The 26,096-nt window shown below is 40.0% G+C and overlaps 1 protein-coding gene across 6 annotated transcripts; it reads left to right on the forward strand.

Moving 5' to 3' along the window:
* The first annotated feature begins 7,231 nt into the window (after positions 1-7,231).
* Positions 7,232-26,060, forward strand: ABRAXAS1 (abraxas 1, BRCA1 A complex subunit). Of its 6 annotated transcripts, none has more exons than XM_006072421.3 (11): positions 7,232-7,388; positions 10,662-10,752; positions 12,409-12,445; positions 15,138-15,204; positions 15,284-15,328; positions 17,088-17,281; positions 18,144-18,263; positions 19,244-19,328; positions 22,813-22,927; positions 23,301-23,708; positions 25,042-26,060. In XM_006072421.3, exons 1-11 carry the CDS (start codon positions 7,302-7,304, stop codon positions 25,101-25,103), a joined length of 1,311 nt encoding a protein of 436 aa, XP_006072483.3. In that variant the 5' UTR covers positions 7,232-7,301; the 3' UTR covers positions 25,104-26,060. The 6 variants fall into 6 exon arrangements, with proteins under 6 accessions (XP_006072483.3, XP_044801640.1, XP_044801641.1 ...); XM_006072424.3 differs by lacking the exon at positions 7,232-7,388 and adding an exon at positions 7,446-7,809; XM_044945704.1 differs by lacking the exon at positions 7,232-7,388 and adding an exon at positions 7,890-7,908.
* Positions 26,061-26,096: the final 36 nt, after the last annotated feature.

Below are 26,096 nucleotides of genomic sequence, written 5' to 3' on the forward strand. Positions count from 1 at the left end.
GAAGCAATGAACAGACCAGTGTTACATCTCCATGTTACAGCTCAGTTTTTTTTTGGCAAGCAAAAGAAAATACATCTTCGAGGCATGAGGCATGAGGGCGGGTTGACCCAAAATATGTGAAGAGACGCCCCCAGCTCAATTTAGGCTCCTCTGTTTACGTGTTTTTTCTCCTCCCCCTGAGACTGCCCTATGTAAACTGGGCTAGCCAGGAGGGCTGTTTGTTTTACCTGAGGTCCTCACTATGGTCCTCAGACCTTCCTTTGTTCTATATTCACCGGCTTTTCCCTTCTTTGTCTTTTAGCCACCGCGATTTTGGACTCCTTTTTCCTATTTTAACTTTCTAACAAAATGATGCTTTGAAAATACTTGACAAGATTGGAAAGCATCTAGGAGGAATCCATCAGAATAGGAATCATGCCAAGCTTTATGAGCCTTCCTAAAAGAATTTCAAAGACTTGATGGGGATTTCAGACGTAAAAATTATAATATCAGTGTGTGTGTGTGTGTGTGTGTGTGTGTGTTATTCACTCCATCTTCTCCAACTCTTTGCAACCTCAAGAACTGTAGCCCACTCGGCTCCTCTGTCCATGGAATTCTCCAGGCAAGAATACTGGATTAGGTAGCCATTCCCTTCTCCAAGTATCTTCTAGACCCAGATATTGAATCCGGGTCTCCCTCATTGCAGGTGGATTCTTTACTATCTGAGTTATAGGGAGCTAAAACTTGAGCTGAAGGGAGACTGCTTTTTATAGAAATTTTAGCCTATTCTGGTATTATAATACATCATCTTATCTTCTAAGTTTGGGGACTCAGAATGATATGGATGATATTTCTGATCCATGAAATGTCATGAATATATCTTGTGTAGTTCTTTAAGTACTTCACCTGTAAAATGAATTTTTTGAAAATGTATAGAGTATATTAAAGAAATCCTCAGACTGAGAAAAATAAAATCCATGCTTTTTTTTTTTTTTTTAAACAAAATTTCAAGACAGGGAAAGTTTCAATTTGACCAGAACGTCTACAAACTATTATTCAAGTGTGTTCAGTGCTAAGCAATCTAGGTAATGAGGAAATCTATTTGTAAATTCTAAAAATAGTTCTTGAAGTGGCAGTTTCAGAGTTGCTCTATTACTTAAGGTTTCCTGAGTTATCATATGCTATTTATGTGCTGTGCTTAGCCGCTTCAGTTGTACTCAACTCTTTGCAACTCCATGGACTGGAGCCTACCAGGCTTCTCTGTCTAGGCCAGAATACTGGAGTGGGTTCCCATGCTCTCCTCCAGGAGATCTTCCTAATCCACAGATTGAACCCAGGTCTCCTGCATTACAGATGGATTCTTTACCATATGAGCCACCAGGGAAGCCCATGATAATTATAAAGAAGGCAGAATAAAATCAGGTAAAATTCTTTTCATCAATACTTCAACATTGTTTGAGCCAAGTTGTCCCTGTCATTTCAGGTTATTCCTTGCAGCATTTGGTTGCCTGTTTCTTTGTTTTTCTTTAACCTAGAATGTTTTCTCAGTCTTTGTATTTCATGCCATTGACATTTATAAAGAATACAGGTCTGTTTTTTATAAAATGCTCTTCTGTTTAAGTTTGATGTCTCATGGAAAAATTCACTTTTAGCAAGAATATGGCCGAACAGATGTCTTATCAGAGCTTTGTACCAGGAGGCATCTGATGCTGATTGGCCTCTTAACTGGTGACGTTAACTTCAACTATTTGATTAAGATGGTGTTTGTAAAGGTATTTTTCCTCCTGTCATTCATAAATATCTTTTGTGGAAATACTCATTGCTGTTGTTGTTTAGTCACCAAGTCGTGTCCAACTCTTTTGCAACCGCGTGGTCTGTAGCCCACCAGGCTCCTCTCTCCGTGGGATTTCCCAGACAAGAATTTTGGAGTGGGTTTCCATTTCCTACTCAGTCACTACATAAATAGCGGTTAGTCAAACTTAACCCACTAGTTTTAGTATCTGCTGCCTTATATCAATTATGATGATGATGATAATAGTTGCTAAAAGGGATTTTCTAATTTTCTGATTTCTTTTCCATTTTTCAGTTGGTTTGCAACTGTAAGGAAGAGCTTTCTCTTAGCCCATTTATTTGTTCATCAACTCATTTGTATCAGTATGGACTGAAAGATTCTTATTTTTTTAATGGGACATAATTTATTACTCTTGTTATTTATTTTGATATTTCACCTCAGATGTGGTCAGTATCAGCCCTTTCCACCTGACTTCTATGTCAGATCAACATGTTTATCTCATTCTTTGAATCCATCTTTATTTTCTGGCACTAAATAAATGTTTCAGTCGCATCTTGTATTTTCTCTTGCTCCAGCTTTCACAGTTAGTGAAGAAAGAAGCAAATGACCATTTAAAATCTTTTTAAAGCAATTCTATTGTTTGTATGGATTCAGTGCTTAGACTTGGTAAATGATCTCTGCTAGGGTTCCATTCAGCAAATGGCATTAGTCTTAATCAGTAATTGCCTCTTATTCAACACTTCTGGTTGTTAATCATGACACAGGGAGGTCTTCCTAAACATGATACCTTAGACAGAAAGATTAAGGATATGAATAGAAGCTTTAGAGCTTCCGTATTAAAATAGTTTACCTTAAAGGCATGTAAAAGTTAGAAGCAATCTGGGAAAAAAAAACTTTCAATATTTGACAGACAAGGTCGATACCTTTAATATATAAGCATTTTTAAAGCAATAAGATATAAATGAGAAGGCATCAACTCTTCCATTTCTATACGGTATTCTCTCAATCTAACTGCAGCCCATGTTAGGGCTTCACCAAGATGTTGATGCTGCAGTGCATGAGGCTCCTATACCAAGGCATCTCAGAGACTTTTAATTAGTGAAGAAGAAAATGGGGGAAGGCAGAGGGAAGAGCCAAGGGACCCCATAAGGTGGAAATCTTCAGGTGGTTATTAAGAAGTGGGATGAATAAAATGTACATTGATAGAGCTGAGAAAAGGAACACTGTCCGAGCTTGGGTGGACCAGATGGACCCCCTGATGGTCCCAAAACATTAAAATGCCCCCAACAAGTCTGCTCAATTTAGCCCAGTTTGGAAGAACTTCTTAAAAGCTGGAAAGCAAAGAATTGAATGGGAAACCTGACCTAGCATGGCCTGCGGCAATCAATAGCCAGGCAGACAAATCAACATGAAAATTTGACAAAACGGTATCCTTCCTTAGGCTGGAGACCCAAAATCTAATACACAGGAGTGGGTAAAACAGTCTGGGGATGAGGGAGCCCATTGTTTAATTTGGCTTTTGTTTCCCTTGCCTGAGGAAAAGTATCTAGAAAGGTATTGCTGAGACTGATGTCGAAGAGTGCACCGCTTATGTTTTCTCCTACGAGTTAAATTGTTTTAGGCCTGACATTCAAGTCTTTAATCTGGAACCCCATTCTTTAGTTTTAACGGTAGCTTCATTACTTAGGCACAGTTGATTAAATCGTCACCTAGTAGTGATTTAAACTCAACTTCCAGCCCCTCTCACTTAAGAAGTCAGTGTTAGTCACTCAGTCATGTCCAACTCTCTGCGACCCCATGGATTGTAGCCCACCAGGCTCCTCTGTTCTTGGAATTCTCCAAGCAAGACTACTGGAGTGGGTTGCCATTCCCTTCTCCAGAGAAGAAGTCGGGAGTGGGGCTAAAAGTTTCAATCCTCTAATCAAGGCTTCCTCTTTCTGGAAACTAGTTCCCATCCTTAAAGCTATCTAGCCCACCACTCCAGAGAAGGCAATGGCATCCCACTCCAGTACTCTTGCCTGGAAAATCCCACGGACGAAGGAGCCTGGAAGGCTGCAGTCCATGGGGTCGCTGAGGGTCGGACGCGACTGAGTGACTTCACTTTCACTTTTCACTTTCATGCATTGGAGAAGGAAATGGCAACTCACTCCAGTGTTCTTGCCTGGAGAATCCCAGGGACGGGGGAGCCTGGTGGGCTGCCATCAGTGGGGTCGCACAGAGTCGGACACGACTGAAGTGACTTAGCAGCAGCAGCAGCAGCAGCACCACCTGGGAAACCTGTGCATCTTCTTTACAGAAAAGTCTACTCAAGTCCTTTGCTAATTTTTTTTCTGCTGTCATTGAATTATAGCTCTTTATATATATTCTGGATAGTAATCCCTTATCAGATACATGATTCACAAATACTTCTCCTATTCTGTGGGTTGCCTTTACACGCTCCTGATAGTGTCGTTTGATGGACAAAAGTTTTTAATTTGATGAGTAAATAAAATTCATCTTTTTTTTCCTTTGGTGTTACTTACAAAAAATCATGGCCAAATCCACTGTCATGAAGGTTCCCCCCATGTTTTCTTCTAAGAATGCTAGTTTTAGGTCTTTCATTGAGGTATTTCATTCATTTTGAGCTAATTATTGTATATGGCAAAAAGTAAGGGTTTACCTACATTTTTTTGCATTTATTGAAAAGCCTGTCCTTCCCCAGTGAAGTGTCTTGGCAACCAGGTCAAAAATCACTCACTCTTGTATGTGACGGTTTATTTTCATTCTCTTGGACAAACTTTTAAAAAAGTTTTTAATCCTTTAGATCATTACTACCTATAAAACACGACTTAAGTGAAAATCTTTTTGTATTAACAGTGACTTCGCTGAAATGACAGCAAGAAACTTAATTTTAGAGAAAAAACATAACTTTTAATGCTATAGATGTCTTCATTATGTTAGTCAAATATGGCTACTACACAACAAAACCCAGAAACAAGCAATATTAATTTAATTCAGTAGTCTGATATATAGCTAGCCTTCATTTAAAAACCATAGCTTTACATATCATGTGTGGAAAATTGTTAATTCATAATCTTCCTACTCCCCTTGAAGATGGCAAGTTAAAATTTTAAATAACCTCCTGCTCATTCTGCCTCTGTAACTCAGCTTACCCCTTGCAAAGTCTGGATCATGTAGGTCACGTAGTCTCAGAAAGTGGGGACCTGCAATACTAGGAACTGGAGCTTATCTCACTCATCCTTGTCTGCTCTTCCCAATTGTCCAGCCCCTGCAAACCTGCTTAATCATGCCTTCTGTGGAAAGGTCAGGCATCCCCCTCCCCATCTTGACCACTGTTCCCGTGTGTGTAAACCCCTTAGTTTAAACCAGCCTATTAGCAGCTAGTGATGCCCACTATAGTTTGTGTGTAAAAACTCTGTAATCCCTTTGTTCAGGGCTCAGAGTTTGGAGTGTTAACTCCTCTCGGCCTGCCAGCGTAATAAACCTGAGTTCTCCAACTCTCTGACTGTGGTGCTTGATTTCTTGATTACTGGTTTCTGCAGCACCCTTATCAAATGGTCATCAGCATGTTTATAACTATCAGTAATCCCAAAGAAAGGCAATGCCAAAGAATGCTCAAACTACCGCACAATTGCACTCATCTCACATGCTAGTAAAGTAATGCTCAAAATTCTCCAAGCCAGGCTTCAGCAATACGTGAACCATGAATTTCCAGATGTTCAAGCTGGTTTTAGAAAAGGCAGAGGAACCAGAGATCAAATTGCCAACATCTGCTGGATCATCAAAGAAGCAAGAGAGTTCCAGAAAAACATCTATTTCTGCTTTATTGACTATGCCAAAACCTTTGACTGTGTGGATCACAATAAACTGTGGAAAATTCTGAAAGAGATGGGAATACCAGACCACCTGACCTGCCTCTTGAGAAACCTGTATGCAGGTCAGGAAGCAACAGTTAGAACTGGACATGGAACAACAGACTGGTTCCAAATAGGAAAAGGAGTCCGTCAAGGCTGTATATTGTCACCCTGCTTATTTAACTTATATGCAGAGTACATCATGATCAACGCTGCGGTGGAAGAAGCACAAGCTGGAATCAAGATTGCCGGGAGAAATATCAATAACCTCAGATATGCAGATGACACCATCCTTATGGCAGAAAGTGAAGAGGAACTAAAAAGCCTCTTGATGATATTGTAAAGTTAAAAAATAAAATTAAAAAAAAAAAAGAAAGTGAAGGAGGAGACTGAAAAATTTGGCTTAAAGTTCAACATTCAGAAAACTAAGAGAATAGCATCCAGTCCCATCACTTCATGGCAAATAGATGGGGAAAGCGTGGCTGACTTTATTTTTCTGAGCTCCAAAATCACTGCAGGTGGTGATTGCAGCTATGAAATTAAAAGACGCTTATTCCTTGGAAGGAAAGTTACGACCAACCTAGATAGCATATTGAAAAGCAGAGACATTACTTTGCCAACAAAGGTCCGTCTAATCAAGGCTATGGTTTTTCCAGTGGTCACGTATGGATGTGAGAGTTGAACTGTGAAGAAAGCTGAGCGCCAAAGAATTGATGCTTTTGAACTGTGGTGTTGGAGAAGACTCCTGAGAGTCCCTTGGACTGCAAGGAGATCCAACCAGTCCATTCTAAAGGAGATCAGCCCTGGGTGTTCTTTGGAAGGAATGATGCTAAAGCTGAAACTGCAGTACTTTGGCCACCTCATGCAAAGAGTTGACTCATTGGAAAAGACTCTCATGCTGGGAGGGATTGGGGGCAGGAGGAAAAGGGGACGACATTAGATGAGATGGCTGGATGGCATCACCGACTCAATGGACGTGAGTTTGAGTGAACTCTGGCAGATGGTGATGGACAGGGAGGCCTGGCGTGCTGCGATTCATGAGGTGGCAGAGTCGGCAGGACTGAGCGAATGAACTGAACTGAACTGAACTGAACTTGTCAGAACAAGGTTAAACAGTCTGTATATTCTTTGAATTGAGTCCTCAATTTTCTAAAAGCAAACATTCAAAGAAATCCATCCCTCTCCCTCACTCCACGAGATAGAACATCGCTAGAGAGTTCTAGAAGAGACATTCTCTGACATTGTCGTTAGTATTCTAGAAGTTTCAAATGGTAAAGCGCAGCATCTGACTCTGTGAAAACTCCAAACGTGGCATTTCCATTGTGATATTATGCCACTAGGCAATGCTTCTATTCTGTCAGTTGTTTTCATCTTCCATACTTTCGCTGTATGCCAGGGCCCCTGAGTAGCAGTTAGCAAGCTACTGAGGCGCTATTCCTGGCTCTGAGCAGAGTGGTTGCCCAACACCCGGAAAGACGGACCTGAGCACTAGTTACAACCTCTTCGCCGCGGCCTCCCCACCAGAGGGCGCCGGAGCGTCGCCCGCCGGCCCGCGGCACCGCGGAGCGCGCCGTGGCCAATGCGCAGGCGCAGGCCCGCCTCCTCGAGCGACTCCGCCTCCTCACTCGGCCCCGCCCACTCCCCGCCCCCTGGGGCCGCGCGACGGCGACGGAAGCATGGAGGGCGAAAGCACGTCGGCGGTGCTCTCAGGATTTGTGCTCGGCGCGCTCGCCTTCCAGCACCTCAACACCGACTCGGACACGGTGAGCCGAGGGCGGAGGCGGGATCCGGCGTCGCCTCGGAAGGGCACCCCCCCCCCCGAACCCCCCGCGCTTGGGCGACCTCCGGGCCGCCGCTGCTCGGGTCCCGCCCGTGGGCTCCCCGCCGCCGACGCCCAGGCTCTCTGCCGTCGGAGCTGCCTTCTCTCGCTCCTGGGAGGTCCTAGAGATGCCAGATGCCTTCACCAGGGTCAGCTCCCCTCTCGCAACCAGTGCGTTTCCGTGCCTTGCACGCCCGCGTGTCTCTCGGCAGTCCCCCTTTTCTGGTCGAACTCGGTCGTGAAGGAATAGAAAGTTCACACAGCGTTCCCCCCGCGGCTCGGAACGTTACGGGTTAACTCGGTCCTCGCTGCCGACCGTAGTTTTCGCAGACAACTCGGTGTTTCCCTTGCGGAGCCGCAGCTGGGTACGTTTGCTCAAATGGATGGCTTGTAAAGGAAAGATGGATGATCCACCGGTGGCTATTTTGGCGTCAGTCTTAGTACGCGGAGAAGATGTATATCGGGTATCTAACTTGTTTGCATTGGTGTCAAATTTATTAAGCTATAGCCTCAGCTTTCGCTTATAAACATTTAAGTATAACCTCCAATATTAAATATTTAAATGCTGATTTCACACTTTGCCTAGGTTCAAAACCTCTAGATAAAATTAAGTAGTGAAGTAGTTTGTTTTTTTTTTAGTAGAGCCTATTTTTAAAACTTTTATATTTATGAAACTAAAAACCACTGTAAAACTTTGAGCCCGAGAAGTAGTGTCATAGAGACTGAGTGCTTTGTGTTAGTCGTTCACAAAGAGTCGTTCGTGGTGTCCGACTCTTTACGACCCTATGGGCTGTATAGCCTGCCAGGCTCCTCTGTCCTTGGTATTCTCCAGGCAAGAATACTGCAGTGTGTTGCCATTCCCTTCTTTAGGGGATCTTCCTGACCCAGGAATCGAACATAGGCCTCCTGCGTTGCAGGCAGATTCTTGGCCGTCTGAGCCACCAGGGAAGTGTTTAGTAACTTGCTAATAGGGTTTAGAGAATATCATGCTGTTGCGAGCGTTGTGATTTCTGCTAAATTTTGTGCCTTTCATTTTGTAATAAAGGCTTGTCTTTTCCAAAATAGGTTTTTGGCGCAATCCTAATAATCACTTCATGGCAGATAGATGGGGAAACAGTGGAAACAGTTTCAGACTATTTTTTTGGGCTCCAAAATCACTGCACATGGTGATTGCCATGAAATTAAAAGACGCTTACTCCTTGGAAGGAAAGTTAGGACCAACCTAGATCGCATATTGAAAAGCAGAGATATTACTTTGCCAACAAAGGTCCGTCTAGTCAAGGCTATGGTTTTTCCAGTGGTCATGTATGGATGTGAGAGTTGGACTGTGAAGAAAGCTGAGCGCCAAAGAATTGATGCTTTTGAACTGTGGTGTTGGAGAAGACTCTTGAGAGTCCCTTGGACTGCAAGGAGATCCAACCAGTCCATCCTAAAGGAGATCAGTCCTGGGTGTTCGTTGGAAGGACTGATGCTGAAGCTGAAACTCCAGTACTTTGGCCACCTCATGCGAAGAGTTGACTCATTGGGAAAGACCCTGATGCTGGGAGGGATTGGGGGCAGGAGGGAAGGGGACGACAGAGGATGAGATGGCTGGATGGCATCACCGACTTGATGGATGTGAGCTTGAGTGAACTCTAGGAGTTGGTGATGGATAGGGAGGCCTGGGGTGCTGTGATTCATGGGGTTGCAAAGAGTCAGACACGACTGAGCGACTGAACTAACTAACAAGGTTGGAATTGATAGCTTTCGTGTATGCAAATTTAAATTACATTGTAGCTTAACACCTAGCATAGAGCAAATATATGATGATTTAAAATACGTGTGGTTGTGGAAATTATCTTCAAATACGTTAGTGTAAATATAAACAGAATGGGTCTAATCCTGTGTAGCTTAAAGGATTAGCACTTGCAAAGTACCATACTGTTAGGGCTTTGCTTCTCAGATTTTTTTCCTAAAGCCTTTAAAAGGTGGTTTTCTGGGTAGTTGTATTGTCTTCTGCTGTCTCTTTTCCAGGGCTTTGCCTAGAACACTAGAGGGTAGAGTTCTGGATTGTTCCCCTTTGACTCTAATGAAGACTCACATTGTGGAAACATTGCTTTGCATTCTTCTTTTAATGAATTTTTAAAAGTAGTCTTAACTATAAAGATTAAAAATTCATTATCAAGCACATTTTGTCTCTAAATGTATCGAGAAATAATTGAATTCTCTGAAATTCACAGAAGTCACTGCTGTTTTGGCAAAATGCCTACATCTTAAAAAGAACCAGGCTCCTCTTTTATAAAGCAGACTCTAATATTGATTTACAAATCATTAATTATGAGCACAGTTCTTAATCTAAAAAGCCTATCCTGTGTCATTTCATAGCATAGAAGCCACCACTGACTCTCAGAAGCCCGTGCCATTGATGCCCCTAGTCATTTGGGATGGTCGATTATTGACACTGTTCCTTCTACCTATGATGATTTCCTTACAGATGGGTGGTGGGTTAGTCGCTAAGTTGTATCCAACTCTTGCGACCCCATGGACTGCAGCCTGCCTGGCTCCTCTGTCCATGGGATTTCCCAGGCAAGCATACTGGAGCCGGTTGCCATTTTCCTTCTCCAGGGAATCTTCCCAACCCAGGGATCGAACCCATGTCTCTGGGATTGGCAGGCAGACTCTTTGTAAGCATTCCTTACAAATGGAGCTTCTCTGGTGGATCAGCCAGTAAAGAATCCACCTGCAATGTGGGAGATCTGGGTTCGATCCCTAGGTTGGGAAGATCTGGAGAAGGAAACAGCTACCCACTTCAGTATCCTGTCCTGAAGAATTCAGACAGAGGAGCCTGGTGGGCTCAGTCCATGGGATCACAAAGTGTCAGATGCAGCTGGTCAGACACAGCTGAGCGACTTTCACTTACAAATGGGAGTCTTCTTTTTAATGCTAACTGTGCTGCTCCTCCTTCCTCAAACATTGTGCTCTCATTTCTGGCTTTAAGCCTTTTGTGCTTCCAAGAGTGCTAAAGTCACAGTGGTATTTACAGTCTCTTCTACCCATGTTTTTAAAACTGGTCATGTGTCCCATGTAAACCAGAGTGCACCTGGTCTTTTGAGTATGCCCCAGTTGGTAGCACACACTTGCACATGTTGTAAAAGTCTTGGGAAATACCGGTTTATTAAGTGACTGAATGGTAATCCTATTGGTGTTTTCCATATACTGCTTATGCTTATCCTCCTAGGAAGGTTTTCTCCTTGGGGAAGTGAAAGGTGAAGCCAAGAACAGCATAACTGATTCCCAGATGGATGATGTTGAAGTTATTTATACAATTGGTGAGTCACTTATTTCTGTGTCTTCCTATTTTGATAGTTAATGCTGAAAGGGATCAGCATAAGTTACTTTTAAGTTGTTAAGGAATAGATAAGAATTTTTAAAGGCAAATTTTAGAACAATATATCGCACTCATTTCTTAAAGTTATGGCTATACCCTAAAGCAAGAAACAGTGTGAGACGTAGGAAGCAGATTAAGATTACTGTTGGGAGACAAGGATGAAACATAGTTCCTGCGTATATGTAAGTGGCAGGAAGATGGTCCAGCAAAAGAAGGAACGAATAAGCAAGACCAAGAGAAAAAAGGTAAAACGGGTTGGAGTAAAATGTAAAATGGTGCAGAAAATTTGGAAGATGAGAACTAAAAAAACTTAATGATTAAATAACTGGAGTGTTAGTCACTCAGCCCTCTTTGCGACCTCCTGGACTGTAGCCCACCAGACTCCTCTGTCCATGGGATTTCCCAGGCAAGAATACTGGAGTGGGTTGCCATTCCATTCTCGAGGGGATCTTCCCAACCCAGGGATCGAACCGAGGTCCCCTGCACTACAGGCAGATTCTGTACTGTCTGAGCCACCAGGGAAGCCCAAAGGTTGGGCCTTATCACCATTAGGTATTATCAGATCTTTCAGTCTTTGCCAGTTTGATAAGTGAAAAAAGTACAACCTGCAGATATTTACTTGAAAGATTCTTCTACAGAAGTTTGGTGTTGGGTTTTCTCATATAGATGAAGACTCACAAATTCTCCATAATCAAACTGATGTCTTTGATTTAAGTGACTAAGGAAATTTCAGGTAGTTTGGTTAGGATCTCCCCGAGGAGAAGACACGTCACAGGAACTGTCTGAGAGATGGGTGATGAGTGTTACAGTGATCCTGTAAATGCTGTCCGACAAACACAGAAAGATGGGGTGCCTAGAAGAGCTTGTATTGTCTTGATGACTTTCTCTGGGATCATATGTGAGTCTTTTCGCTCTTTTCACTGTTCCCTACTGAATCTTGAGGGATCTGAAAGTTTGGAATGATAGAGGAAACACCATATTCATCTTGATACTTCTTACATGAATTGCTGCCTATGTGATCTGTAATGATGTCTCATATGATAGAATTTAATGTTTGCACAGCATCTGCAACTACCAGAATTTAGATGTTTTTAGATGTAGTATTTCTACAGACAGGAGAATAAAATTCACCTCTTAAGAGATGTTGAACATTTTTTCTCTAGTCTACAATTAACACTGACAAATCCTTTAATGAAACAATCAGTTGGAGAAACAGATAATTCCTTTAACAGCTACTTTTATCAGTTGGGTAAAATTGGAGCATAACTGTTTCAGAACTCAGTGAATATAGCGACTGTGACTTTGTCTTTTGTGTAGCCATTGTTAAACCCAGTTAGAAAGAACATAGCATTTTAGTCACGAGTGAGGCTCTGGGTTGAAATTCTGGCTCCACCAGTGGCTTGGGTAAACTACTTAATCTCTCTGCCTGATGTCTCATCTTTAAAATGGAAGGAATAATTACATCTATCACGTGGGTTTGTTGTCAGGATTAAATAAGATAATAGTAACGTAAATCCTGGCATGGAATGCTTGATATATGTTATTCAAGTGATCATTAATGTCACCATAACTAAACATTCTTTTTTTTTTTCCCCAGACATTCAGAAATACATTTCATGCTATCAGCTTTTTAGGTGAGTAGTAATAGCAAGTCAGAAATCCATTGTGAAAATTATTATCTGCAAGTGAATCTTTATAACTAACAAAGTATCTTAGTTACAAATTATACATGGTGATACAGATGAAAATAAAGACTTTTAAAATACCTGAAACTTCACCTCTTCATTTCGGCCCTGTCTAATAGCTCTTTCTCTGTGTTTATCTGCTTCCTTCAGCTGGTCCTCACTGCCTCTCCCAGGCACCAGTTTACCTTGAGGATTGCTTTTCCTTCTCCCACCCATCACCTCATCACATACTGTAAACTCAGTGACACGCTCTCATGCATCAGCAGCAGCCCTTTTTTCCTATCTTTTTATTCCGGTTTATCATTTGTTGCCTCACTTCTGTTTTTTTAATGATACCTTTTGTCTATTAATTGGTTAGGTTCTTTATCTAACCTGCTTCCTGTTGTTTTTCAAGGGTAGAAACCTACACTCTTAACCTACAGATAGTAGTAGTACTCTTAGCCCTGATAGGCTGCGATATTGTTAAAAACTTTTCATTGAGGTTTATAATACATAGAAAAGTACACAAATCAATGAACTTCCATAAAGTAAGCAACTATAACCATAAAACAATATGGTGTGGTTTTGGTGAAATAGCTTTATGGTTTATGTAAACGGTACGTGAATGTCTTAGAGTCACACTGTATGTACCACTTCTGAGGTTGTGGGAGAGTTGCAGCGGAGCAGAGTGTTAAGGTGAGAAACACCCCTGGAGGCTTAGTGTGGTCTTAAACTGCTGTACTAGAAAGGGGCACAGCTCCTCTGTGCTGCCTAATATACAATGGGTATGAGAAAATACCTTTTGAATGAGGGATTCTTGGTGGAGATTCATAAAGAGTACTTTCTTGAGGAACTCTGGGGCAGGAATGGATTAAGGAGGTAGAATGAAAAAAAAAATAAGTGATTCAGTATCTCCTGGCAACCACTTTGCATAATTAGACCAGCTCTTTATAATAGAGTCTTAGAGCTGAGGACGCCGTCTGGTCCAGTGATAAGGCAGCCATGCCTCAGCCTTTTAGGTTTACAGAATTGTGGGGCAGGGACGGAATAACAGGTTAGCAGTAGGGCAAAACTAGAAGAATCCAGATTTCTTAAGTCCTAATCCTACAGTATGCTGTACTGTTTCTCTCTCGTTTTAAATGATATAGGTGCACGTGTTAAAACCAGTCTTTCAATACCATACTTAATGGAATCCGAGCTGGATAAGCCTTAGTACTCAGTTTTGTATTCTAATACGCAGGGTGGCAAACTGTGGCCCCATGACCTGTTTTTATGTGGCCCTCCATAAATAACATATTTTTTAAGAGTTAAAATGATGGACAAATATGTAACAGAGACTGTTCACAAAGCCTAAGATATTTACTTTTCTGGCCCTTTTACAGCAAAAGTTTCTCAACACTGCTCTGATACATTGTTTCTTAATGTTTTCTACTGAAATATACTGATTCTCTTACCTCAGAAATCTGGAAAACAGCCCATTGAAGCCTGAAACTGAAAGTCACTTAAAAAAAAAATTAAGCAGTTTAACTTGAATTCTACTGCACAATGTATTTCTATTAAAAAAATGCCCCGTTTCCAAAAAGCTTCACATAAATTAGTGCTTGCACAGAAGATGTACTCTGTTGTCCTGCTGTTTCTTTTACACTCTGGTATGTTGCCTTGTTCCCCAGTTTGAGAAGCTCAGAAGTGGATCAGCCTAGAGAAAACACAGTAATAAACTCTTGCATTTAGATTTTTCATGTTGGAATGAATAAGTGAGATGGAAGAGTCTGTTCAGTGAGTTGAACTGTTCCCCTTTAGAGGTAGAACACTTTGTCTATTTTGTAAGTTAAAAAGAAAAAGAATATTGCTTATTAGGATATATTTTTTCACTTTTATGTAGCTGAATTTTTTCAGTGTGCAGATTAGAGTTACCAGTAAAAGCCTATTACAGTGAATAGTATTTGTCAGGAATTTGGCATAACAGATATCTCATCATCAAAAAGAATATTGTTGATCTTGGAATGGAAGTTAAAAAGGAGGAAAATATTTTCCAGCCCTGGAGGGGAAAGAAAGCTGGAAGTCAATGCTTTAGAATCTTGTAGAAATACTTTTCACTTCTCCCTGCATTTCCTATCTATATTTAACATTCCAGCTACAGAACAGAGATCACTAAACTAATACCTATCCCCTCCCCGACCCCGCCAAAAATCAACCAACTTCCTAAAGCACTTCTCTTAATTTAAGTATAGCTTTTGGAATTAGCAATGAATAAATTGTTTTCTTTTTGTTTTGCTTCATTACACATTCTTTTGTATGTGTCATTATTGTTAAAAAAAAGTTTTAGTATGTAAATTGTGAACTATCTATGTGAACTTACAAATAACTATTTAATGGATAGTTTGTTTTGTTTTAGGTTAAAAAAAATGTGGTACCCATACTTATCCCTTGAAGTTTCTCCATTCCTTTTCCTTTTTAATTGCTTATGGACCACATATTTCTACCACTTTTAAGTCTGTTCATTTGAGAACTTTTTCTCCTATATATTTTAGAACTTCATCTAACAGGTAAGTAAGTCTATGAATGTTGGGTTATTGGGCTAGGAGTAACTAAAATTAAAAGCGCCAATAAAATTATTATATTTTTAGTTTATTTCAAATGCCTTTAATTTTGTCTTTTACAGCTTTTATAATTCTTCTGGTGAAGTAAATGAGCAGGCACTGAAGAAAATATTATCAAATGTCAAGAAGGTATTCCCTGATTTACCCTTTCTCTTTTTGTATTATATGTATTATTTTAAGCTCCTGAAAATGTGTAATATTTTGACAGAACTTTCATGCAGCATTTGTCTTCACAAAGTCTTCTATAAAGCAGGTAAGGAAAGACTTGTTCTTTCCAGAAATTCAGAGGGTTTTCTCTGAAAGCAAAGCTAGTCACTAAGAATCTTCATCTTGTTTTCTCTTTCTCCTGGCTGTTCTGGCTTACATAGTGTCTCCCTTTTCTCCATCCCCACCTTGCCCCTTCCCACAACACTTATCACTAGGGACTTACTCCACTGCCGTCCTTTTCCATGGCTACAGTTAGTTTCTCCTACTGCAGGGATGGTTTCCCACACAACACCTAATCTGGATCCTCCCCAGCCTCCTTGGTGTTCAGTTAAAAGTTGAATGATCAAAAAACATTTTTGTCCGAAGACAGCATTTTTTCTTGGTACTTATTTCCCCTTAAAACTTCTTGATCTCTTAGTCGAGAATAAAAGTAGATTTAGTAAAAGAAGTTTCTTTCAAAAACCATCCCTTGTTGAAAGTGCTTGAGCTTTTCCTCCAATTTTATTTGGGTATTTAAAAATGAACTTGTAACTAGGTAGGACATGGAGGAACCCTAGATGTCCATCAACAGATGAATGGATAAAGCAGCTGTGGTACATATATACAATGTAGTAGTGTTCAGCCATAAAAAGGAATGCATTTGAGTCAGTTCTAATGAGGTGGATGAACCTAGAGCCTATGATACAGAATGAACTAAGTCAGAAAGAGAAAAACAAATATCATATATTAATGCATATATATGGAATCTAGAAAGATGGTACGGATGAACCTATTTGCAGGGCTGCAGTGGAGACGCAGACATAGAGAACAGACTTATGGACATGGAGGTGAGGGGAGGAAAGAGAGGGTAGAATGAATGGAGACAGTCACATGGAAACATACACTACCTATTAAAAATAGATAGCCAATGGGAATTTGCTGTATGACTCAGCAAACTCATACCCGGGCTCTGTAACAACCTAGAGGGGTGGGATGGGGTGGGAGGTGGGAGGGAGGTTCAAGAGAGAGGGGATATATGTGTAACTGTGGCTGATTGATGTTGATGTATGGCAGAAAACAGCACAATATTGTAAAGCAATTATCCTTCAATTAAAAATAAATTTTAAAAAATGTACTTGTAAAAATGTTTTAGTTTTAAAAAAAAAGTAATTTTAATTTCTTCAATTTAAACATGCAAACATTAAAATTAGTTGTTGAAACTGTCAGAGATTTCCAAAGTGGTTGTTTTTCTCTTAGTACTAAGTTTCCAGTAAATGTGATTTTCTCCAGTTTGAAGAAAAAGGTTTAGTGATACTAACAACACATTTGTTTAGCATGTTATAATTTACAAAACCCTTTCATATGATCCTAATCTTGCAACAAAGTCTGATAACATGCCTATTGTATAAATTTCAGTTAAAAGCCATTGGCTTCAGTTTACTTCCTTAGCAAACGAAGGATCCAGACAGAAAGTTAATTAGTTTTCATTGACATTTTCTTCATTTAAATTTTGACTAAAGATTAAGATTTAAGATAGAAAATGCCATAAGAGAACTAGAGGAAGTTAAGAATTTTTCCTTTAATCCATATTGAATAAAATTATAGCACTGTTAACTGAATGGGAAGTAATTTAACTGCAAGTCAGTTTGCACACTATATATAAGGTTAAAGCATTTCTTAAGTGTATGTTTTGATTATTTAGGCCCCAAATCTTGCTGAATATTAAGCCATTTTTAAGATTGTCAGTTTCATTACTTAATTATGACAGTAAAACAGATAATAATTGTAACTATGAAGGTATACACCTGATATATTATTTCTTTCAGGATGTGGTTGGTTGGTACAAATTGCGACGTCATTCAGACCAGATCATGACATTTAGAGAGAGACTGCTTCACAGAAACTTACAGCAGCATCTGTCAAGCCGGGAACTTGTTTTTCTGTTACTAACACCAAGTATAATAACAGAAAGCTGCTCTACTCATCGACTGGAGCATGCCTTATATAAACCTCAGAAAGGGTAAATGTTGACCAGTTACTGGCTATTTTCAGATAAGAAAAAAATGTGCCTAGTATTTTCACTGTACTTTTTATGGCTTACTGTTTTCGTAGATTGGCATTAGATTGTCACAGTAATTCTTTTTGGTCTGTTTTAACATTGGTTCTTTATAGATGGGAAAATGAAGTTCAGATAAGGAAATTAGAAGTCCAGTATGGCAACCCACACCAGTATTCTTGTCTGGAGAATCCCATGGACAGAGGAGCCTGGTGGGCTACAGTCCCTGGGGTCATAAGAGTTGGACACGACTTAGCAACTAAACAACAGTGGAATGATGCTTGCATTCCTGACACTGAGAATTTGCTGTTATTTGCCATAAGGTGGAAAAAATATGCATGCCTTAGGTATCAGTTGCTAAGGAATATAATGTAGAACTGAAGCCTGTGTACCTGAGCAGTTTTTCTCTTAACCTCTGCCAGGAAACAAAGTGTTTCTTGTTGATCCACCAAAATGAGTTAATAGGACTCTCCACAGGAAATATAGACAGCATTTTCATAGAGTGTGAAAATGAAGTTCAGAGAGTACCAATGAAGAGTAATTCTCTCGTTCATGAAAGATAGGATGTATCGCAGTGGTAATACCTTACTTTCACATGTGGTGATCAGTTAAAATAGCCATTAAAGTATTTTTTCACACAATAATCTTACACTATGCATATCTCACAATTTTTAAAAGCTATTTGCCTCAAATCAATAATTTTTTCTTGCGTAAATAGTAAGGAATGGGGTTTTTGTTTGTTTTTTAATCTTATAGGAAAAGGTAGTCTATACTAATAACTAGATGCTAGCTTTTCACTTTATTTTTAAAATGTTTATTTCTTCAGACTTTTTCATAGGATACCTTTAGTGGTGGCCAATCTGGGCATGTCTGAACAGCTGGGTTATAAAACTACATCTGGTTCCTGTACGTCTGCTGGTTTCAGTCGAGCAGTAAAAACACACAGGTGAGATTCTTCAACTTTTTTCCCACTAAACTTAACTCCTATTCATTTTTTGAAGTTAGTTTTTTATTACACAAGGAATAAAAATAAAAGGAAAACTGACCAATGGCCACATTACTCAAGTTTACTTAAGTAAACGACTTCTCTCTATTTCCTTCCAGCATCTGTCATTTGTCAAATACGAAAGGGGGTGGTAGTGTACAGCCTATATATTATGACATATTTACTCTTAGAATAAGGAGCTAGCCTCAAAATAATAATTTTCTAAGGCAGCAGTTCAGATTATAAAGGCAAAAAAATTAGATTGTATATTAAATGAAGAAAAAAAAAGTGAGGCTTTAGTCAAGACTCACACTGTGGAGTTGTAAGTTTTGTGAGCAGTAAGGGAATAATGAATGTCAGAAATCACAACACTGGTCAGATCTGTAGGGTACTTACTAAATGTGAATTTTATGAGACTAATGAACTCGATTTTATTTATCTTTGTGTTCCCACAGTGCTTAACAGTGCCTTATTGAAATTGAATACCGTGTTTCATTGATTTTAAGACACAAAGTTTTATATTTATCTCAGTTGGGAGTTTTATAAAACATGCCTTAGAATTGTTTTTCTTTTATATATATATAATGTTGCTTTTTTCAATCCATGATGCCTTGAACTTCGTAAGATAACTGACTGATGGCATTGCCAAGACAGATCCGTCCTCTACCCCTCTCCTTCAGTCTTTATCTACTTTCACTTAACCTCTCCTTTGAGTCCTGGAAATAGTATTTAGAAGGCCAAAAATTTTGCTGAGGTGAAGATAGATGAACTAGGTTTTCTGGTTGGTTTTGTTGTATACAATAAGTTAACAAAATTGTGGTCCCTGCAAAGCCAATAAAAACAATCTTCTAAATGTTCCTCAACTACAAAGAAGTTTTTTTATTGTATTATTAAAATCAGTTATGTACATTTGCCTGGAAGAAATGGTAATTGTTTTATAGCTCTGAATTTTTTAAAGAAGATGGATCTTTAAAGGAGGTGCAGAAGATAAATGAAATGTATACTTCTTTACAAGATGAATTAAAGGTAAGTTAAACATTTAAAGATCTCTTATAGAACAGACTTGTGGACACAGTGGGGGAAGGAGAGGGGTGGGACGAATTGACAAAGTAGCACTCAAACACACACATTACCATATGTAAAACAGATGGCTAGTGGGAAGTTGCTGTCCAACAGGGAGCTCAACCCAGTGCTCTGGGAGAACCTAGAGGGGCAGGATGGGGGTGGAGAGGTGGGAGGGAGATTGAAGAGGGAAGGGACATGCATGTACTTACAGCTGATTCACGTTGTTGTATGGCAGAAACCAACACAACATTGTAAAGCAATTAATTATCCTCCAATTAAAAAATGTTAAAAATCTCTTACAGAGTTCATATCACATTGATCACTGAATATATACTCAGGGACAGCTTCATGGTTGCCTAGACGTAAGTCTTTTTATTAGTTTAGCTTCATTAATGAAGACCTCCAACTCAGTGATCGACAGAAATACTGTGTCTTGGCTGCATCTCTGCTTCTATTCTAAATGTCATCTTCATTCTGGGGTCCAGCCCTTATGTGGGACATGTTCATCTCATGACAAAGGGAAAAGAGCAGTAAAACTGGTGGAAATTCACAGCAGCTCTTAGAACTTCTGCTCAGAGCTGGCATATCACCTACCTCCACTCACATTTTACTGGCCAGAGGATGCCATGGTAGTAGGCAGGGATATATGACCCTTTTACAGGATAAAAAGGGAAGCAAATATTTGAGAACAAAACAGTCTGCCACAGTACTGAGTTGTCTCACTGTGTCCACTGAGGTCCCTTGAGAAGTAGACATCAACATGGGCATTGAGACATGCAGGTGGTTTGTTAGACCTTTGAAGAATAAAGGGGAGAGCCCAAGAGTGGCAGGGAGACTTGCCATGTTAAGTCTGACACCTGAGAGAGGAGACACGGGAAGGAGGATGAGAGGGTAGGAAGAGCTGTGGACTACATGGCCAGAAAAACTTCAGCCAGATGATGCAGTCTGAGCAAAGGTGTCCTATAGGAATAGACTCATATCTTCACTGTGCTCGTCATTGGCTAAGAGGCCCAGGGGGAGCATGACCTAAGCGCGCACAGCAGCAGAACTAAAAGGATAGCAGCAGGAGCCATCGGTCAGCTCTGCTTCCTGCAGATGGGGATCTGAGTAGCACGCTCTGTGGCCACCATACTCATCAGTATAGCGCACCAAGAGAAATGGGGTTAATACATGTTACACGCTAGTATTATTGTACTTTTTTTTTAATATGAACTACATTATAGGAACTTTAGAGAAGCGTCAAGAGTCTTAGCACTGTAACTGCACTGTTTGCACTTGGTCACATTCTTGTTCTCCCCTAACACACACATGCTTGCATACTGTGCACAGGGATGGGGACGTAGAAATTTGTTTCATGATTTTTATTTGGTGTATCATTAATTTCTCATATTTTAGTTCCTTTTAATAGTATATTTCTTAGAGTGGTATATTAGAACTCTTACATTAAAAGTACCAACTTGGGCTAATTTAGGGAATGGAGAGGTCTGTGAGAGGAAGAGACGACAGGTCACTGAGCCTAGGAAGCAACTAGAACCAGGAGCTTGAATGCCATCTGGACTTCCTGTGTCTGCACGCTGGTTTCCTTCATAGTCTCTACGGATCTTGTTTACTCACCCACTGGCTAACCAGAAAGCAGCTAACCTATAGCTTCTGCATTTAGATCTCTTTTGTTTGAGAGATTAGGACTTGCCAGTTGGCTGTTGTAGTATTTCTGCTTGGGTCAGGTTGGTGAAAGGTTACTAGTGAACTTTTAGGGCAGGGTGTGTAAGTTCATGAGAAATAGGCTGGGTAGAAGTGTCCTAAAGTATGCACTAAAATAGGCTTCAGTTCAGTTCAGTCACTCAGTCGTGTCCAACTCTTTGCGACCCCATGAATCGCAGCACGCCAGGCCTCCCTGTCCATCACCATCTCCCAGAGGTCACTCAGACTCACGTCCATCGAGTCAGTGATGCCATCCAGCTATCTCATCTTCTGTCGTCCCCTTCTCTTCCTGCCCCCAATCCCTCCCAGTATCAGAGTCTTTTCCAATGAGTCAACTCTTTGCATGAGGTGGCCAGAGTACTAGAGTTTCAGCTTTAGCATCATTCCTTCCAAAGAAATCCCAGGGCTGATCTCCTTCACAATGGACTGGTTAGATCTCCTTGCAGTCCAAGGGACTCTTAAGCGTCTTCTCCAACACCACGGTTCAAAAGCATCAATTCTTCAGTGCTCAGCTTTCTTCACAGTCCAACTCTCACATCCGTACATGACCACGGGAAAAACCATAGCCTTGACTAGACGGACCTTTGTTGGCAAAGTAATGTCTCTGCTTTTCAATATGCGGTCTAAGTTGGTCATAACTTTTCTTCCAAGGAGTAAGCGTCTTTTAATTTCACGGCTGCAGTCACCATCTGCAGTGATTTTGGAGCCCCAAAAAATAAAGTCTGACACTGTTTCCACGTCTGTTTCCCATGAAGTGATGGGACCAGATGCCATGATCTTCGTTTTCTGAATGTTGAATTTTAAGCCAACTTTTTCTCTCCTTTTTCACCTTCATCAAGAGGCTTTTTCGTTCCTCTTCACTTTCTGCCATAAGGGTGGTGTCATCTGCATATCTGAGGTTATTGATATTTCTCCCGGCAATCTTGATTCCAGCTTGTGCTTCTTCCAGCCCAGCATTTCTCATCATGTACTCTGCATATAAGTTAAATAAGCAGGGTGATAATATACAGCCTTGACGTACTCCTTTTCCTATTTGGAATCAGTCTGTGGTTCCATGTCCAGTTCTAACTGTTGCTTCCTGACCTGCATACAGATTTCTCAAGAGGCAGGTCAGGTGGTCTGGTATTCCCATCTCTTTCAGAATTTTCCACAGTTTATTGTGATCCACACAGTCAAAGGCTTTGGCCTAGTCAATAAAGCAGAAATAGATGTTTTTCTGGAACTCTCTTGCTTACTATACTATAATTGGAAATTAGTTGTTTTTGATCTGATACTGAGAACCATCATCATATATAAATTTGTTTATTTAAGATATATTCCCAAAATGAAATCACTGAGTCAAAGGGTGTTAGTACTTAAAAACTGATGACACATTAAGACCATTCTGCATTTTAAAAATAGTTTTACAGGAATTAAAATCATCAGTTTTATCTTGTAATTGTCAAACAATTTACTTTTTTTTCATACTTATTGTTAGTTTCTTAATGTTACGTTTGCAGTAACTATGCATCTCAAAATAATTTGTTTCAAAGCAAGTTTAATATCTTTTGTCTGTGTATTATCTAGGAAGTAACTTGAATGATAAAACTGTATAAGTGGGAACTTATTCCTTCAGAAAACTGCAAAATAAAATGTTAAAGAGAAATAATCGGTGTTATATACCATGAAGGATTTTGTATTGTTTGTGAACCTAGACTGTAGTAACAATTTGGAACTTTCGCTGTGCCCTTATTTTATTCTGCAGAGTATATGTGAAAAAGTAGAACATAGTGAGAGAGCTGTAGAAAAACTACTAAATGATGTAAACAGATTAAAAGGAGAAATTAAAAAAAGAAAACAAGCACAGATGCAAGCAACACGTAAGTAAAAAGTTCACGTTATCACTAATTTCTTTGCTTCAAAGGAAAATTCTCACTGATTGGAATTATGGATGAGGTGACTGCACTAAATGATGAACTTGCCACCTGAGGATTAAAAATAACTTCTATTAATACTCTTAAATCCCACCCAACAAAGAACATGGTACTACTGTAGCTATGCTATCTTGATATTAAGAAATATAACTTTAATTTCCTATTAGGATAGTGTGACATACAAATTTGGGATTATCATTTTTCTTAATTTAGGTAATCTGGTAGAATTCTTTAAAGTCATTTTGACTTTACTTACAAATAAATACAAGAGCTTTGTAGTACAGATCCCATATGCTGAACTGTTTGTTTCCTTGTTTAGGAGAGAAGAATGTCCAAAAAGACCCTCAGGAGAACATTTTGCTTTGTCAAGCTTTACGGACCTTTTTTCCGAATTGTGAACTTCTTCATTCATGTGTTATCTCCTTGAAAAATAGGCGCATTTCTGGAAGTAGCTGTACTACCACCCACCCTCTCAGTGGGGTCGACAATCTAACCCTAATGGTGGAATACACAGACTTTCCTGAAGCTAGTCCAGCTCGTAGTGCCCTGCCGGTGACCAAACGGAAAGCCTCAGACACAGATGATGGGTGGCAGTTCAAGAAGTCACGGCTGGGAGGGATACAGAACAGACCCTCTAAAACAGATACCAATAGTAGTAACCAAGAACAAGCATCCACAGTGAGCAGCTCCGAAACAGATGAAGAGCTTGAGAGAATGAAGGGTTCTGGTGAATATCCACAGTCTCCTACCTTCTGATTCTTTTGGGCCCAAAGGAGATTTTTGATTAGCTGAAGGGGAAAGCCAAACTTTTTTTTTTTTTTTTTTACTATGTTCAGCTCTTTGCAGTAACACATAGGGAAGTTCTAGTGCGTTTATTTTATAAAATACTTTAAATTGAATCAGTCCAGAATTTGAGTATAGAACAAGCCTGGTAATGCAGTGTGTTTGGATCAGCACTTGTTCAGTTAGGTGAAAAAGCCCATTAGGTGGGACTCAAATGATACATATAAATAAATATGGATGATGTCTATCACAGAGATTTCATTTTAACATAAAGCAGAAGTATATATTCATTTGTCAAACTTTTATAGGGCCAGGAACATTTTAATGGATGTATTGGAATTCCTGGGCTTCCCTGGTGGCTCAAATGGTAAAGAATGTGCCTGCAGTACAAGAGACCTGGGTTCAGTCCCTGGGTTGGGAAGATCCCCTGGAGAAGGGAAGAGTACCCATTCTAGTATTCTTGCCTGGAGAATTATATGCACCGAGAAGCCTGGCATTCTACAGTCCATGGGGTCATAAAGAGTTGAACACAACTGAGCAACTAACACTATTGGAGTTCCTATGTAAATCACACCCATTACTTATGTAAGTCCCAGTTTTAGATTCTTTAAAGAAATTTGCAAAACAGCGTAAGTACAAAACGCTACTAGGGTTTTTAATTTCCCATTCCCAATCTTATTTGTCTTAACCACATCTAATTTGACTTTTTTAAAGCTAGTTGTCTTTAATCAGGTCTCAAAGCATTTTAGTTGGTTTTCATTGTAATTATAACTTCTTTTTAATGCTTATATTCATCAGTACAAAAACAGAACTGACACAGGTCCGGGAACAAAAAAAATCCTTGGTAATACAGAACTCAACAAATAAAAGAGAGTTCTAGGCTTCCTTGTGGTTTTTAAAGAGGATGTAAAGCCCCTGTTCGAGAAGGCAATGGCACCCCACTCCAGTACTCTTGCCTGGAAAATCCCATGGGTGGAGGAGCCTGGTAGACTGCAGTCCATGGGGTCGCTAAGAGTCGGGCAAGACTGAGCGACTTCACTTTCACTTTTCACTTTCATGCATTGGAGAAGGAAATGGCAGCCCACTCCAGTGTTCTTGCCTGGAGAATCCCAGGGACGGCGGAGCCTGGTGGGTTGCCGTCTATGGGGTCGCATAGAGTCGGACACGACTGAAGTGACTTAGCAGCAGCAGCAAAGCCCCTGTTCAGTGAGTTGGTTAGTGGAGGTTGGTTAAGAGCACTCTTACAGTTTGGTTTTTGTATGTCTTTTCTGTAACAGAATTTCCCATGAAGACACATCACATGAAGCCTTCATGTTTTACTCTCTGGCTGAAATGCTGAACCCACACGTTGACCATTGCTCTTCCATCAGTGACTTCCTAAGTGATGGTTTTTCTATATTAGCTATGAATGTGCTGTCATCTTTTATTTATGTGTTAACATACATTAGTTGCTGTGGGGTGCTTATGGGGCCCACATAGTACCTGGGATGAAGTGTGCAAATCATGAGTTGCTGCTGGGTTTGCTTTACTGGTTACATAAGAAGCGTCTGAACCCTAATTTTAAATTAAGCTTGATGTCCCATCCTTCAGGGAATGAAAAGGAGAAAAAGAATGCTTGTAAGACGTTTTTTTCTCATTATTCTCTGTCATTTGGGGATCTGTTTGTATTACTGGAATAAGAGACATAGCACAGATGCCTATGGATCGGCTTATTTAGAGGACACTTCTAGTTTATGATAGACTAGTCCAGAGCTGAGTGTTGGGTCCTGTGATGGACTGCACCACTGTCCATCCCCAAGTGACATCTCTGCAGAGAGAAGACGCCTGGTCCTACTCAGGCTTATCTGCTTGTTAGGAAATCTTAACAATTTCAAATCTACACCCTGTCCTGTGGGATTTGTACATTACATAAGCATTCCACTGTCCTGCACCCATACTCTACAATCCTGTTTACAACACGGAATCTGGGCATAAAGTCAAGTCCAGTACAAGTCAGCCCTGCCCTGTGTGACATCGCATTGTCTGTAATGTGTTGTATGAACTGTTTGGGGGGCCAGGTTTAAGTGAAGACCCCACAGTAACAATTTTTAAAATGTATGTGAACGTTAAATTTAACAAGTGTTAACATTTTAAAATGTATGTGTATGTAAATGTGACAAGTATTAACATTTTAAATAATCTGTTTTACCTAGTGAACATTCTGATATGAAGAGGAAGCTTCCCTCCTGAAACGCTTTCCTCATGATTCCAAATTACTATAAGAATTAAAAATTTAATACTTTATAGTTTGACAAGATTTAGCCTGTTAGTTTTTCTACTCAGTGGTTATTAA

Source organism: Bubalus bubalis, chromosome 7 (genome assembly GCF_019923935.1).
Source record: "Bubalus bubalis isolate 160015118507 breed Murrah chromosome 7, NDDB_SH_1, whole genome shotgun sequence".
Classification (NCBI taxonomy): Eukaryota; Metazoa; Chordata; class Mammalia; order Artiodactyla; family Bovidae; genus Bubalus; species Bubalus bubalis.

Coding starts and splice junctions, on each gene's coding strand:
- ABRAXAS1 (XM_006072421.3), top strand. CDS start 7,302: ATGGAGGGCGAAAGCACGTCGGCGGTGCTCTCAGGATTTGTGCTCGGC. Junction 7,389..10,661: donor TCAACACCGACTCGGACACG/GTGAGCCGAGGG, acceptor TTATCCTCCTAG/GAAGGTTTTCTCCTTGGGGA. Junction 10,753..12,408: donor TGAAGTTATTTATACAATTG/GTGAGTCACTTA, acceptor TTTTTTCCCCAG/ACATTCAGAAATACATTTCA.